The following is a 17,274-nucleotide window of genomic DNA, read 5'->3' on the forward strand; positions in this document are numbered from 1 at the left end:
TCTACACACCTCCTGATCCCCTATACACGCTCTACACACCTCCTTATCCCCTATACACTCTACACACCTCCTGATCCCCTATACACTCTACACACCTCCTGATCCCCTATACACTCTACACACCTCCTGATCCCCTATACACTCTACACACCTCCTGATCCCCTATACACGCTCTACACACCTCCTGATCCCCTATATGCTCTACACACCTCCTGATCCCCTATACACGCTCTACACATCTCCTGATCCCCTATACGCTCTACACACCTCCTGATCCCCTATACCCTCTACACATCTCCTGATCCCCTATACACGCTCTACACATCTCCTGATCCCCTATACGCTCTACACATCTCCTGATCCCCTATACGCTCTACACACCTCCTGATCCCCTATATGCTCTACATATCTCCTGATCCCCTATACACGCTCTACACACCTCCTGATCCCCTATACACTCTACACACCTCCTGATCCCCTATACACTCTACACACATCCTGATCCCCTATACACGCTCTACACACCTCCTGATCCCCTATACACGCTCTACACACCTCCTGATCCCCTATACACTCTACACACCTCCTGATCCCCTATACACTCTACACACATCCTGATCCCCTATACACGCTCTACACACCTCCTGATCCCCTATACACGCTCTACACACCTCCTGATCCCCTATACACGCTCTACACACCTCCTGATCCCCTATACACTCTACACACCTCCTGATCCCCTATACACGCTCTACACACCTCCTGATCCCCTATACACGCTCTACACACCTCCTGATACCCTTTACACGCTACACACCTCTACACACCTCCTGATCCCCTATACACGCTCTACACACCTCCTGATCCCCTATACACGGTCTACACACCTCCTGATCCCCTATACACTCTACACACCTCCTGATCCCCTATACACGCTCTACACACCTCCTGATCCCCTATACACGCTTTACACACCTCCTGATCCCCTATACACTCTACAGATCTCCTGATCCTCTATACACGCTCTACACACCTCCTGATCCCCTATACACGCTCTACACATCTCCTGATCCCCTATACGTTCTACACACCTCCTGATCCCCTATACACGCTCTACACACCTCCTGATCCCCTATACACTCTACACACCTCCTGATCCCCTATACACTCTACAGATCTCCTGATCCCCTATACACGCTCTACACACCTCCTGATCCCCTATACACGCTCTACACATCTCCTGATCCCCTATACGTTCTACACACCTCCTGATCCCCTATACACGCTCTACACACCTCCTGATCCCCTATACACTCTACACACCTCCTGATCCCCTATACACGCTCTACACACCTCCTGATCCCCTATATGCTCTACACACCTCCTGATCCCCTATACACGCTCTACACATCTCCTGATTCCCTATACGTTCTACACACCTCCTGATCCCCTATACACGCTCTACACACCTCCTGATTCCCTATACACTCTACACACCTCCTGATCCCCTATACACGCTCTACACACCTCCTGATCCCCTATATGCTCTACACACCTCCTGATCCCCTATACACGCTCTACACATCTCCTGATCCCCTATACACGCTCTACACACCTCCTGATCCCCTATACACACTCTACACACCTCCTGATCCCCTATACACTCTACACACCTCCTGATCCCCTATACACGCTCTACACACCTCCTGATCCCCTATACACTCTACACACCTCCTGATCCCCTATACACTCTACAGATCTCCTGATCCCCTATACACGCTCTACACACCTCCTGATCCCCTATACACGCTCTACACATCTCCTGATTCCCTATACGTTCTACACACCTCCTGATCCCCTATACACGCTCTACACACCTCCTGATCCCCTATACACTCTACACACCTCCTGATCCCCTATACACGCTCTACACACCTCCTGATCCCCTATATGCTCTACACACCTCCTGATCCCCTATACACGCTCTACACACCTCCTGATCCCCTATACGCTCTACACATCTCCTGATCCCCTATACACGCTCTACACATCTCCTGATCCCCTATACGCTCTACACATCTCCTGATCCCCTGTACGCTCTACACACCTCCTGATCCCCTATACACTCTACACACCTCCTGATCCCCTATACACTCTACACACATCCTGATCCCCTATACATGCTCTACACACCTCCTGATCCCTTTTACACTCTACACACCTCCTGATCCCCTATACACGCTCTACACATCTCCTGATCCCCTATACGCTCTACACACCTCCTGATCCCCTATACATGCTCTACACACCTCCTGATCCCCTATACGCTCTGCACACCTCCTGATCCCCTATACGCTCTACACACCTCCTGATCCCCTACACGCTCTACACACCTCCTGATCCCCTATACACGCTCTACACACCTCCTGATCCCCTATACACGCTCTACACACCTCCTGATCCCCTATACACGCTCTACACACCTCCTTATCCCCTATACACTCTACACACCTCCTGATCCCCTATACACTCTACACACCTCCTGATCCCCTATACACTCTACACACCTCCTGATCCCCTATACACTCTACACACCTCCTGATCCCCTATACACGCTCTACACACCTCCTGATCCCCTATATGCTCTACACACCTCCTGATCCCCTATACACGCTCTACACATCTCCTGATCCCCTATACGCTCTACACACCTCCTGATCCCCTATACCCTCTACACATCTCCTGATCCCCTATACACGCTCTACACATCTCCTGATCCCCTATACGCTCTACACATCTCCTGATCCCCTATACGCTCTACACACCTCCTGATCCCCTATATGCTCTACATATCTCCTGATCCCCTATACACGCTCTACACACCTCCTGATCCCCTATACACTCTACACACCTCCTGATCCCCTATACACTCTACACACATCCTGATCCCCTATACACGCTCTACACACCTCCTGATCCCCTATACACGCTCTACACACCTCCTGATCCCCTATACACGCTCTACACACCTCCTGATCCCCTATACACTCTACACACCTCCTGATCCCCTATACACGCTCTACACACCTCCTGATCCCCTATACACGCTCTACACACCTCCTGATCCCCTTTACACGCTACACACCTCTACACACCTCCTGATCCCCTATACACGCTCTACACACCTCCTGATCCCCTATACACGGTCTACACACCTCCTGATCCCCTATACACTCTACACACCTCCTGATCCCCTATACACGCTCTACACACCTCCTGATCCCCTATACACGCTCTACACACCTCCTGATCCCCTATACACGGTCTACACACCTCCTGATCCCCTATACACTCTACACACCTCCTGATCCTCTATACACGCTCTACACACCTCCTGATCCCCTATACACGCTCTACACATCTCCTGATCCCCTATATGCTCTACACACCTCCTGATCCCCTATAAACGCTCTACACATCTCCTGATCCCCTATACGCTCTACACACCTCCTGATCCCCTATACGCTCTACACATCTCCTGATCCCCTATACACTCTACACACCTCCTGATCCCCTATACACTCTACACACCTCCTGATCCCCTATACACGCTCTACACACCTCCTGATCCCCATACACGCTCTACACACCTCCTGATCCCCTATACACGCTACACACCTCTACACACCTCCTGATCCCCTATACACGCTCTACACACCTCCTGATCCCCTATACGCTCTACACACCTCCTGATCCCCTATACACGGTCTACACACCTCCTGATCCCCTATACACTCTACACACCTCCTGATCCCCTATACACGCTCTACACACCTCCTGATCCCCTATACACTCTACACACCTCCTGATCCCCTATACACACTCTACACACCTCCTGATCCCCTATACACTCTACAGACCTCCTGATCCCCTATACACGCTTTACACACCTCCTGATCCCCTATACACGCTCTACACATCTCCTGATCCCCTGTACGTTCTACACACCTCCTGATCCCCTATACACGCTCTACACATCTCCTGATCCCCTATACGTTCTACACACCTCCTGATCCCCTATACACGCTCTACACACCTCCTGATCCCCTATATGCTCTACACACCTCCTGATCCCCTATACACGCTCTACACATCTCCTGATCCCCTATACGCTCTACACACCTCCTGATCCCCTATACGCTCTACACACCTCCTGATCCCCTATACACACTCTACACACCTCCTGATCCCCTATATGCTCTACACATCTCCTGATCCTCTATACGCTCTACACACCTCCTGATCCCCTATACACGCTCTACACACCTCCTGATCCCCTACACGCTTTACACACCTCCTGATCCCCTATACGCTCTACACACCTCCTGATCCCCTACACGCTCTACACACCTCCTGATCCCCTACACGCTCTACACACCTCCTGATCCCCTATACACGCTCTACACACCTCCTGATCCCCTACACGCTCTACACACCTCCTGATCCCCTATACGCTCTACACACCTCCTGATCCCCTATACACTCTACACACCTCCTGATCCCCTATACACTCTCTACACACCTCCTGATCCCCTATATGCTCTACACACCTCCTGATCCCCTATACGCTCTACACACCTCCTGATCCCCTACACGCTCTACACACCTCCTGATCCCCTATACACGCTCTACACACCTCCTGATCCCCTATACGCTCTACACACCTCCTGATCCCCTACACGCTCTACACACCTCCTGATCCCCTACACGCTCTACACACTATACGCTCTACACACCTCCTGATCCCCTATACGCTCTACACACCTCCTGATCCCCTATACACACTCTACACACCTCCTGATCCCCTATATGCTCTACACATCTCCTGATCCTCTATACGCTCTACACACCTCCTGATCCCCTATACACGCTCTACACACCTCCTGATCCCCTACACGCTTTACACACCTCCTGATCCCCTATACGCTCTACACACCTCCTGATCCCCTACACGCTCTACACACCTCCTGATTCCCTACACGCTCTACACACCTCCTGATCCCCTATACACGCTCTACACACCTCCTGATCCCCTACACGCTCTACACACCTCCTGATCCCCTATACGCTCTACACACCTCCTGATCCCCTATACACTCTACACACCTCCTGATCCCCTATACACTCTCTACACACCTCCTGATCCCCTATATGCTCTACACACCTCCTGATCCCCTATACGCTCTACACACCTCCTGATCCCCTACACGCTCTACACACCTCCTGATCCCCTATACACGCTCTACACACCTCCTGATCCCCTATACGCTCTACACACCTCCTGATCCCCTACACGCTCTACACACCTCCTGATCCCCTCCACGCTCTACACACCTCCTGATCCCCACGCTCTACACACCTCCTGATCCCCTACACGCTCTACACACCTCCTGATCCCCTACACGCTCTACACACATCCTGATCCCCTACACGCTCTACACACCTCCTGATCCCCTACACGCTCTACACACCTCCTGATCCCCTATACGCTCTACACACCTCCTGATCCCCTATACGCTCTACACACCTCCTGATCCCCTATACACGCTCTACACACCTCCTGATCCCCTACACGCTCTACACACCTCCTGATCCCCTATACGCTCTACACACCTCCTGATCCCCTATACACTCTACACACCTCCTGATCCCCTATACACTCTCTACACACCTCCTGATCCCCTATATGCTCTACACACCTCCTGATCCCCTATACGCTCTACACACCTCCTGATCCCCTATACACGCTCTACACACCTCCTGATCCCCTATACGCTCTACACACCTCCTGATCCCCTACACGCTCTACACACCTCCTGATCCCCTCCACGCTCTTCACACCTCCTGATCCCCACGCTCTACACACCTCCTGATCCCCTACACGCTCTACACACCTCCTGATCCCCTACACGCTCTACACACCTCCTGATCCCCTACACGCTCTACACACCTCCTGATCCCCTACACGCTCTACACACCTCCTGATCCCCTATACGCTCTACACACCTCCTGATCCCCTATACGCTCTACACACCTCCTGATCCCCTATACGCTCTACACACCTCCTGATCCCCTATACACGCTCTACACACCTCCTGATCCCCAATACGCTCTACACACCTCCTGATCCCCTACACGCTCTACACACCTCCTGATCCCCTATACACGCTCTACACACCTCCTGATCCCCTATATGCTCTACACACCTCCTGATCCCCTATACACGCTCTACACACCTCCTGATCCCCTATATGCTCTACACACCTCCTGATCCCCTATACACGCTCTACACACCTCCTGATCCCCTATACACGCTCTACACACCTCCTGATCCCCTATATGCTCTACACACCTCCTGATCCCCTATACACACTCTACACACCTCCTGATCCCCTATACACACCTCTACACACCTCCTGATCCCCTATACACGCTCTACACATCTCCTGATCCCCTATACGCTCTACACACCTCCTGATCCCCTATATGCTCTGCACATCTCCTGATCCCCTATACACTGTACATGGGGCTCAGGGGCTGAAACCACACAGAACAAGCTTTACAGTCAAGTCACCTTCATTTATATTGCGCTTTTAACAGTATAGATTGTTTCAAAGCAGCTTTACAGTGATAATTGGGAATTACCTTAATGCGCTCCGGCCGCTCATTTACACAACAACAGTGTTTGGTGCTCGAGAACGCAAACCTTGAAATAGGTTCCAAGGTGCAAGCCTTGAAAATTTTGAAAAACCTTATCATCTCAGTGTAAGCTTCAAAAATGCAAACATGTGTAAACGCTGACGGCGCGCACATGCGTATTAGTAGGCGTGTAGTCTTTCTTTACAAATTGACCTCAACAAATGACTTGTCTGGCCTTAAAAATTCATAATACAGATTTTTTTATTGCTTCTGCCTATTCATGTGAACTTGAATAATTTTGACAAGGTTTTATCTGCAATAATCAGATAATACATGTAGAAAAAAAATTCCCTCAGCCACTGGCATCATTATTGAAGATCCCGGTTCTCTTGATCTCGGACAAACTGGATATTCTGGAAAGTGTGATTTTATAGACTTGGAAAAGAATAAAATCTCAAGTCATTCTTTATTATGCAAATAATTTATGGTAACACTTTATTTTACAGTGTGCTTGTTACACATGTTACATGAACTTTCTATAGTAATAACTGTAAATTGTGCATAATTACATGCAACTAACCCTAAACCTATAGTACATGTGGTTCATTAACATTACTCAGTACTTACATGTATAATTACACTGTAACAAGGACATCTTTATTTAATATAAGCTTTTATACAAATCTATATAAACTACAAATTGCTAGTTGTTAGTCAAAAACAGTGTTATTATAGTTAACTAAAACTGAAATAATAAAGAAGCATTCTTGTTTCTTGAAATAAAATAAAATATAAAAAAATATGATGTTCACAGAAACTGGGCAACATATTAACAAATAAATCAATAAAATAATGATAAATAATTATTAAAATGATTAAGTTATAAAAACCCCAATAACTGAAAGTTCTTCATGGTTTACATTTCTTATTACAAATTAATTTACATGACTTTAATTTTTTTTTAGTATGTTTGAGATACTATTCTAGTTTTGTTTTGTTTTTTGTTTTTTTTGCATTTTGAATTATTATTATTATTTTATTTTTTAAGTTTTAGTAATTTTCCAGTGTTTTTGTCATTTTTATTAGTTATTGTTTAGATCAAGCTTGAGATCTTGACGGGCCTTCAGAAATGGTCTTTGACACTTGAGCGCTACATGACCAGCACTAGTTAGTGAGCATCATGACGTGCTCCTCACGGGTTCCTCCCTCACTAGTGTTATAAAGCATCCCATAATGCACCTCATGACTGGAGGAAAAGAGTTTGCATTGGTGTTTATTAAGCACCGTCATTATTCTTTTTTCACTTGGATGATAAATGATCAAACCAAAAGTACTTGTTCATTGTTGTCCTGTGAGGATCAGTTTTCTGCTGAATCCTGTGTTCAAATCTGCCTCAGACCTGCATTTTACTCACTGTTTTGCATAAAAGCAAAAGATGTGAGACAGGTGGCCGCTTGAATCGCCCTGAAACATCAGGACGATCAGTATATATATATACGGTATATGTGTGTGTGTGTGTGTGTGTTCATACTCAGCTCAGGAGATGATTATTATAATGAGAATATTTCAGTATCCTATAAAGCTCTTGAAAGCCCTTGACACCACAGCCTAAATAATCGAACAGGACATCTTCATATCTTCACATCTTCACCCAAACACATCCTACAGAGTCTAGGCCAATGCAAATATAAATGCAAACACAGATGCAAACAAGTACCAGACGAAAAATTCAACAATACGTCTTTCATGCAGTTATTGAAATGGGCTGTAGCACAGATGTCCTCCTCTCAGTCTCTCTGTCCCGTGTGTGTGTTTTCCAGATGGGAGACGGCGCTCGACGGTCCATGATGGGCAGCGGCTCCGAGCTTCTCTCCTACTACCATGAGGACGCCAAGACCCTGTACGAGGTGTTCCAGCGAGGCCTTCACATCACGGGTGAGAATCAGTTCATGTGTTCAACACACACCTGCACATCACGGGTGAGAATCAGTTCATGTGTTCAACACACACCTGCACATCACGGGTGAGAATCAGTTCATGTGTTCAACACACACCTGCACATCACGGGGGAGAATCAGTTCATGTGTTCAACACACACCTGCACATCACGGGTGAGAATCAGTTCATGTGTTCAACACACACCTGCACATCACGGGGGAGAATCAGTTCATGTGTTCAACACACACCTGCACATCACGGGTGAGAATCAGTTCATGTGTTCAACACACACCTGCACATCACAAGTGAGAATCAGTTCATATGTTCAACACACACCTGCACATCACGGGGGAGAATCAGTTCATATGTTCAACACACACCTGCACATCACGGGTGAGAATCAGTTCATATGTTCAACACACACCTGCACATCACAGGTGAGAATCAGTTCATATGTTCAACACACACCTGCACATCACGGGTGAGAATCAGTTCATATGTTCAACACACACCTGCACATCACGGGTGAGAATCAGTTCATATGTTCAACACACACCTGCACATCACGGGTGAGAATCAGTTCAAATGTTCAACACACACCTGCACATCACGGGTGAGAATCAGTTCATATGTTCAACACACACCTGCACATCACGGGTGAGAATCAGTTCATATGTTCAACACACACCTGCACATCACGGGTGAGAATCAGTTCAAATGTTCAACACACACCTGCACATCACGGGTGAGAATCAGTTCATGTGTTCAACACACACCTGCACATCACGGGTGAGAATCAGTTCATATGTTCAACACACACCTGCACATCACGGGTGAGAATCAGTTCAAATGTTCAACACACACCTGCACATCACGGGTGAGAATCAGTTCATATGTTCAACACACACCTGCACATCACGGGGGAGAATCAGTTCATATGTTCAACACACACCTGCACATCACGGGGGAGAATCAGTTCATATGTTCAACACACACCTGCACATCACGGGGGAGAATCAGTTCATACGTTTAACACACACCTGCACATCACGGGTGAGAATCAGTTCATATGTTCAACACACACCTGCACATCACGGGTGAGAATCAGTTCATACGTTCAACACACACCTGCACATCACGGGTGAGAATCAGTTCATGTGTTCAACACACACCTGCACATCACGGGTGAGAATCAGTTCAAATGTTCAACACACACCTGCACATCACGGGTGAGAATCAGTTCATATGTTCAACACACACCTGCACATCACGGGGGAGAATCAGTTCATATGTTCAACACACACCTGCACATCACGGGTGAGAATCAGTTCATATGTTCAACACACATCATGTTCACTGGATTCAAAAACACTCAACCCAGAGAGGCTCACCACCGCACACCCTGAATCTGATTCATGCAAATCATGTTCAATCACACAGTGCCTCATCCGTCAATACAGTGTTCACTTGTAGAATATCGTCTGACCCACAAAATAAGCTCAATAGAAAACACTTGTAATATGAATTTCTACAGCTCAGACTAGTTTTAAATAGTAATTTTGGTCGCATCTGAAATGGGTCATACCAGTAACATTACACACTAAAAAACTCATCTTGTTCAAGGATTATATATATACAGCTCTGGAAAAAATTAAGAGACCACTGCAAATGTTTCTTAAATCAGCATCTCTACATGTATGGCAGCCATTCCAGTGTCTGTTAAATCCCAACACAGGCACACCTCATTCTACTGAACCAAATCTTATTTAATGAGGAAAAGTATAAAAACCACTGCTGTGTTCAGCACTCTCCTCTCGCAATAGGACCAGCTGAATGGCAGAAACAGTGCTAGAAGCACCTCAAAAGTAATTGGAATCGAAAAATAACTATTGACCATGCCAAAAGAGTTGAAAAGGAAAGTTTTGAGTGAGGAAAAGAAGGGTTCAATTCTGGATTTACTGACAGAGGGATACAGTGAGAGTCGGGTCGCTTCCATCCTTAAAATTTCAAAGACGGCGGTTCATAAGAACAAGGTCAAGCAGCAGACATTGGGGACAGCACAGCTACAGACCGGCAGAGGGCGAAACCGACTCTCCACCGACCGGGATGACCGCCAACTCATTCGAATGTCACTCAACAACGTAGGATGACATCAAGTGACGTACAAACAGAATAGCAGATGGCAGCTGGGGTGAAGAGCATGGCGAGGACGGGTCGAGGCTCCTAGGGCTGCAGTCGTGCAAAGCTGGAGAAAAGCCCTTCATCACTGAGAAGCAAGAAGAGCCAGGCTGAGGTTTGCAAAAGACCATAAGGACTGTAGATCATTGGAGTACGGTCATCTTCTCTGTGAGTCCAGTTTTCAGCTTTGTCCAACACCTGGTAGTCTAATGGTTAGGCGGAGACCTGCAGAGGCCTACAAGCCACAGTGTCTCGCACACACTGTGAACGTTGGTGGAGGATCGGTGATGATCTGGGGGTGCTTTAGCGAGGCTGCAACCGGGCAGATTTGTCTTTGTGAAGGACGCATGAACCACGTACAAGGTTGTCCTGGAAGAAAAGACCACCAGATCAAGACCCTGTCATGGCCAGCCCAACCTCCAGACCTGAACCCCACTGAAGACCTCTGGGATGTGATCAACCTCCAGACCTGAACCCACTGAAGACCTCTGTGATGTGATCAACCTCCAGACCTGAACCCACTGAAGACCTCTGGGATGTGATCGACCTCCAGACATGAACCTACTGAAGACCTCTGGGATGTGATCGACCTCCAGACCTGAACCCACTGAAGACCTCTGGGATGTGATCGACCTCCAGACCTGAACCCACTGAAGACCTCTGGGATGTGATCAACCTCCAGACCTGAACCCACTGAAGACCTCTGGGATGTGATCAACCTCTAGACCTGAACCCACTAAAGACCTCTGGGATGTGATCAACCTCCAGACCTGAACCCACTGAAGACCTCTAGGATGTGATCAACCTCCAGACCTGAACTCACTGAAGACCTCTGGGATGTGATCAACCTCTAGACCTGAACCCACTGAAGACCTCTGGGATGTGATCAATCTCCAGACCTGAACCCCACTGAAGACCTCTGGGATGTGATCAACCTCTAGACCTGAACCCACTGAAGACCTCTGGGATGTGATCAATCTCCAGACCTGAACCCCACTGAAGACCTCTGGGATGTGATCAATCTCCAGACCTGAACCCCACTGAAGACCTCTGCGATGTGATCGACCTCCAGACCTGAACCCACTGAAGACCTCTGGGATGTGATCAACCTCCAGACCTGAACCCACTGAAGACCTCTGGGAATTGATCAACCCCCAGACCTGAACCCACTGAAGACCTCTGGGATGTGATAGACCTCCAGACCTGAACCCACTGAAGACCTCTGGGATGTGATCAACCTCTAGACCTGAACCCACTGAAGACCTCTGGGATGTGATAGACCTCCAGACCTGAACCCACTGAAGACCTCTGGGATGTGATCGACCTCCAGACCTGAACCCACTGAAGACCTCTGGGATGTGATCGACCTCCAGACCTGAACCCACTGAAGACCTCTGGGATGTGATCAACCTCCAGACCTGAACCCCACTGAAGACCTCTGGGATGTGATCAACCTCCAGACCTGAACCCCACTGAAGACCTCTGCGATGTGATCGACCTCCAGACCTGAACCCACTGAAGACCTCTGCGATGTGATCGACCTCCAGACATGAACCTACTGAAGACCTCTGGGATGTGATCAACCTCCAGACCTGAACCCACTGAAGACCTCTGCGATGTGATCGACCTCCAGACCTGAACCCACTGAAGACCTCTGGGATGTGATCGACCTCCAGACCTGAACCCACTGAAGACCTCTGGGATGTGATCAACCTCCAGACCTGAACCCCACTGAAGACCTCTGCGATGTGATCGACCTCCAGACCTGAACCCACTGAAGACCTCTGCGATGTGATCGACCTCCAGACATGAACCTACTGAAGACCTCTGGGATGTGATCAACCTCCAGACCTGAACCCACTGAAGACCTCTAGGATGTGATCAACCTCCAGACCTGAACCCACTGAAGACCTCTAGGATGTGATCAATCTCCAGACCTGAACCCACTGAAGACCTCTGGGATGTGATCAACCTCCAGACCTGAACCCACTGAAGACCTCTGGGATGTGATCAACCTCCAGACCTGAACCCACTGAAGACCTCTGGGATGTGATCAACCTCCAGACCTGAACCCACTGAAGACCTCTAGGATGTGATCAATCTTCAGACCTGAACCCACTGAAGACCTCTGGGATGTGATCAACCTCCAGACCTGAACCCACTGAAGACCTCTGGGATGTGATCAACCTCCAGACCTGAACCCACTGAAGACCTCTGGGATGTGATCAACCTCCAGACCTGAACTCACTGTAGACCTCTAGGATGTGATCAATCTCCAGACCTGAACCCACTGAAGACCTCTGGGATGTGATCAACCTCCAGACCTGAACCCACTGAAGACCTCTGGGATGTGATCAACCTCCAGACCTGAACCCAATGAAGACCTCTGGGATGTGATCGACCTCCAGACCTGAACCCCACTGAAGACCTCTGGGATGTGATCAACCTCCAGACCTGAACCCACTGAAGACCTCTAGGATGTGATCAACCTCCAGACCTGAACCTACTGAAGAGCTCTAGGATGTGATCAATCTCCAGACCTGAACCCACTGAAGACCTCTGGGATGTGATCAACCTCCAGACCTGAACCCACTGAAGACCTCTAGGATGTGATCAATCTTCAGACCTGAACCCACTGAAGACCTCTGGGATGTGATCAACCTCCAGACCTGAACCCACTGAAGACCTCTGGGATGTGATCAACCTCCAGACCTGAACCCACTGAAGACCTCTGGGATGTGATCAACCTCCAGACCTGAACCCACTGAAGACCTCTGGGATGTGATCAACCTCCAGACCTGAACTCACTGTAGACCTCTAGGATGTGATCAATCTCCAGACCTGAACCCACTGAAGACCTCTGGGATGTGATCAACCTCCAGACCTGAACCCACTGAAGACCTCTGGGATGTGATCAACCTCCAGACCTGAACCCACTGAAGACCTCTGGGATGTGATCGACCTCCAGACCTGAACCCCACTGAAGACCTCTGGGATGTGATCAACCTCCAGACCTGAACCCACTGAAGACCTCTAGGATGTGATCAACCTCCAGACCTGAACCCACTGAAGACCTCTAGGATGTGATCAATCTCCAGACCTGAACCCACTGAAGACCTCTGGGATGTGATCAACCTCCAGACCTGAACCCACTGAAGACCTCTGGGATGTGATCAACCTCCAGACCTGAACCCACTGAAGACCTCTGGGATGTGATCAACCTCCAGACCTGAACCCACTGAAGACCTCTAGGATGTGATCAATCTTCAGACCTGAACCCACTGAAGACCTCTGGGATGTGATCGACCTCCAGACCTGAACCCACTGAAGACCTCTGGGATGTGATCAACCTCCAGACCTGAACCCACTGAAGACCTCTAGGATGTGATCAACCTCCAGACCTGAACCCACTGAAGACCTCTAGGATGTGATCAATCTCCAGACCTGAACCCACTGAAGACCTCTGGGATGTGATCAACCTCCAGACCTGAACCCACTGAAGACCTCTGGGATGTGATCAACCTCCAGACCTGAACCCACTGAAGACCTCTGGGATGTGATCAACCTCCAGACCTGAACCCACTGAAGACCTCTAGGATGTGATCAATCTTCAGACCTGAACCCACTGAAGACCTCTGGGATGTGATCAACCTCCAGACCTGAACCCACTGAAGACCTCTGGGATGTGATCAACCTCCAGACCTGAACCCACTGAAGACCTCTGGGATGTGATCAACCTCCAGACCTGAACTCACTGTAGACCTCTAGGATGTGATCAATCTTCAGACCTGAACCCACTGAAGACCTCTGGGATGTGATCAACCTCCAGACCTGAACCCACTGAAGACCTCTGGGATGTGATCAACCTCCAGACCTGAACCCACTGAAGACCTCTAGGATGTGATCAATCTTCAGACCTGAACCCACTGAAGACCTCTGGGATGTGATCAACCTCCAGACCTGAACCCACTGAAGACCTCTGGGATGTGATCAACCTCCAGACCTGAACCCACTGAAGACCTCTGGGATGTGATCGACCTCCAGACCTGAACCCACTGAAGACCTCTGGGATGTGATCGACCTCCAGACCTGAACCCCACTGAAGACCTCTGGGATGTGATCAACCTCCAGACCTGAACTCACTGAAGACCTCTAGGATGTAATCAAGAGGAAGATGAATGGTCACAAGCCATCAAACAAAGCCGAGCTGCTTTAATTTTTGCAGCAGGAGTGGCATAAAGTCACCCAACATCACGGTGAAGGACTGGTGGAGAGCATGCCGAGACACATGAAAGCTGTGATTGAAAATCAGGGTTATTCCACCAAATATTGATTTCTGAACTCTTCCTAAGTTAAAACATTAGTATTGTGTTGTTTAAAAATGAACATGAACTTATTTTCTTTCCATTATTCGAGGTCTGACTGCATCTTTTTTGTTATTTTGACCAGTTGTCGTTTTCTGCAAATAAGTGCTCTAAATTATTTTATTTGGAATTTGGGAGAAATGTTGTCAGTAATTTATTGAATAAAACAAAAATGTTAATTTTACCCAAACACATACCTCTAGATAGTAAAACGAGAGAAACTGATAATTTTGCAGTGGTCTTTTTTTTTCTTCCAGACCTGTATATAGAAACCACTGTTGAACAGAGAATAAAGGGTCGTATGGGTAACACTTTATTATAGTTAATGCATTAATTAACAATGAGCATTTCTGACAGTATTTATTAAGCTTTGTTAGCGTTAGTTAATAAAAATACAACTGTTTATTGTTAGTTCATGTTTGCTCAGGTCCATTAAACAATATTAATAGATGCAACTTTTGATCATGTATTACTAAATGTTGAGATTAACATGAACTAAGATGAATAATGCTTTAGAGGTATGGATCATGGTTAGCTGATGTTGTGAGCGTCGTGTTTGAGATGATCTGATCTGATGTTGTTCTCTCTCTCACTTCTGATGTTCTGAGCAGGTGATGGACCGTTTTTAGGCTCCAGACTCCCCAATCAACCCTACAAATGGCTGTCCTATAAAGAAGTGAGTGTAGGAGTGTTGTGTGGTGTGGGTAAGCGCTGGTCTGATGCGATCTGACCTGTGTGTGTGTGTGTGTGTGTGTCGCAGGTGTTCCGCAGGGCAGAAGACTTGGGCTCGGGTCTGTTGTCTCAGGGATGTCAGCCCAATACGGCTCAGTTCATCGGGGTATTCGCACAGAACAGGCCTGAGGTAAAACACCCCAAAACACCATCCTGCTGAAGCCAGTTAAAGGAGTAGTTCACTTTAAAATGAAAATTAGCTTACTTAGATTTACTCTCCGTCGAGCCATCCTAGGTGTATATGACTTTCTTCTTTCAGACGAATACAATCAGAGCTCAAAAAAATGCTCAGGACATTTATTAATATTACTCTGATTGTGTTTGTCTGAAAGAAGAATGTCATACACACATAGGATGGCTTGAGGGAGAGTAAATCATGGGCTAATTTTCATTTTAAAGTGAATTACTTATTTAATAGCAGGAGACTCATGAAGCGCTTCTTCTTGTCTTTCAGTGGATCATCTCTGAGCTGGCGTGCTACTCGTACTCTATGGTGGTGGTGCCGCTTTACGACACACTCGGACCCGACGCCATCCGCTACATCATCAACACGGGTCAGCTTCACTCATCCTCTTCATCTGCCTGTCTGTGCCACCCCTTCGCCAGCCCCTCATCATCTTCATCTGCCTGTCTGTGCCACCCCTTCGCCATCTCCTCATCCTCTTCATCTTCCTGTCTGTGCCACCCCTCCGCCAGCCCCTCATCCTCTTCATCTTCCTGTCTGTGCCACCCCTCTGCCAGCCCCTCATCCTCTTCATCTGCCTGTCTGTGCCACCCCTCCGCCAGCCCCTCATCCTCTTCATCTGCCTGTCTGTGCCACCCCTCCGCCAGCCCCTCATCCTCTTCATCTGCCTGTCTGTGCCACCCCTTCGCCAGCCCCTCATCATCTTCATCTTCCTGTCTGTGCCACCCCTCCGCCAGCCCCTCATCCTCTTCATCTGCCTGTCTGTGCCACCCCTTCGCCATCTCCTCATCCTCTTCATCTTCCTGTCTGTGCCACCCCTCCGCCAGCCCCTCATCCTCTTCATCTGCCTGTCTGTGCCACCCCTTCGCCAGCCCCTCATCATCTTCATCTGCCTGTCTGTGCCACCCCTCTGCCAGCCCCTCATCCTCTTCATCTGCCTGTCTGTGCCACCCCTCCGCCAGCCCCTCATCCTCTTCATCTGCCTGTCTGTGCCACCCCTCCGCCAGCCCCTCATCCTCTTCATCTGCCTGTCTGTGCCACCCCTTCGCCAGCCCCTCATCATCTTCATCTTCCTGTCTGTGCCACCCCTCCGCCAGCCCCTCATCCTCTTCATCTGCCTGTCTGTGCCACCCCTTCGCCATCTCCTCATCCTCTTCATCTTCCTGTCTGTGCCACCCC

At 48.6% G+C, this 17,274-nt stretch overlaps 1 protein-coding gene across 3 annotated transcripts in view; it reads left to right on the forward strand.

Moving 5' to 3' along the window:
* acsl6 (acyl-CoA synthetase long chain family member 6) overlaps nt 1-17,274 on the forward strand; it is a 62,960-nt gene that overhangs the window by 19,676 nt on the left and 26,010 nt on the right. For 2 of the 3 annotated variants that reach the window (XM_056244808.1, XM_056244809.1), the window contains exons 3-6: nt 8,520-8,634; nt 15,791-15,855; nt 15,940-16,041; nt 16,366-16,465. In XM_056244808.1, the coding sequence (XP_056100783.1) occupies nt 8,520-8,634; nt 15,791-15,855; nt 15,940-16,041; nt 16,366-16,465 (382 nt within the window). Of the gene's footprint in view, nt 1-8,519; nt 8,635-9,946; nt 9,955-15,790; nt 15,856-15,939; nt 16,042-16,365; nt 16,466-17,274 lie in introns of those variants that run through there. The other variant, XM_056244810.1, reaches the window with a different exon arrangement.

Source organism: Rhinichthys klamathensis, unplaced genomic scaffold (genome assembly GCF_029890125.1).
Source record: "Rhinichthys klamathensis goyatoka isolate OS25496 unplaced genomic scaffold, OSU_Roscu_1.1 h1tg001110l_1, whole genome shotgun sequence".
Classification (NCBI taxonomy): domain Eukaryota; kingdom Metazoa; phylum Chordata; class Actinopteri; order Cypriniformes; family Leuciscidae; genus Rhinichthys; species Rhinichthys klamathensis.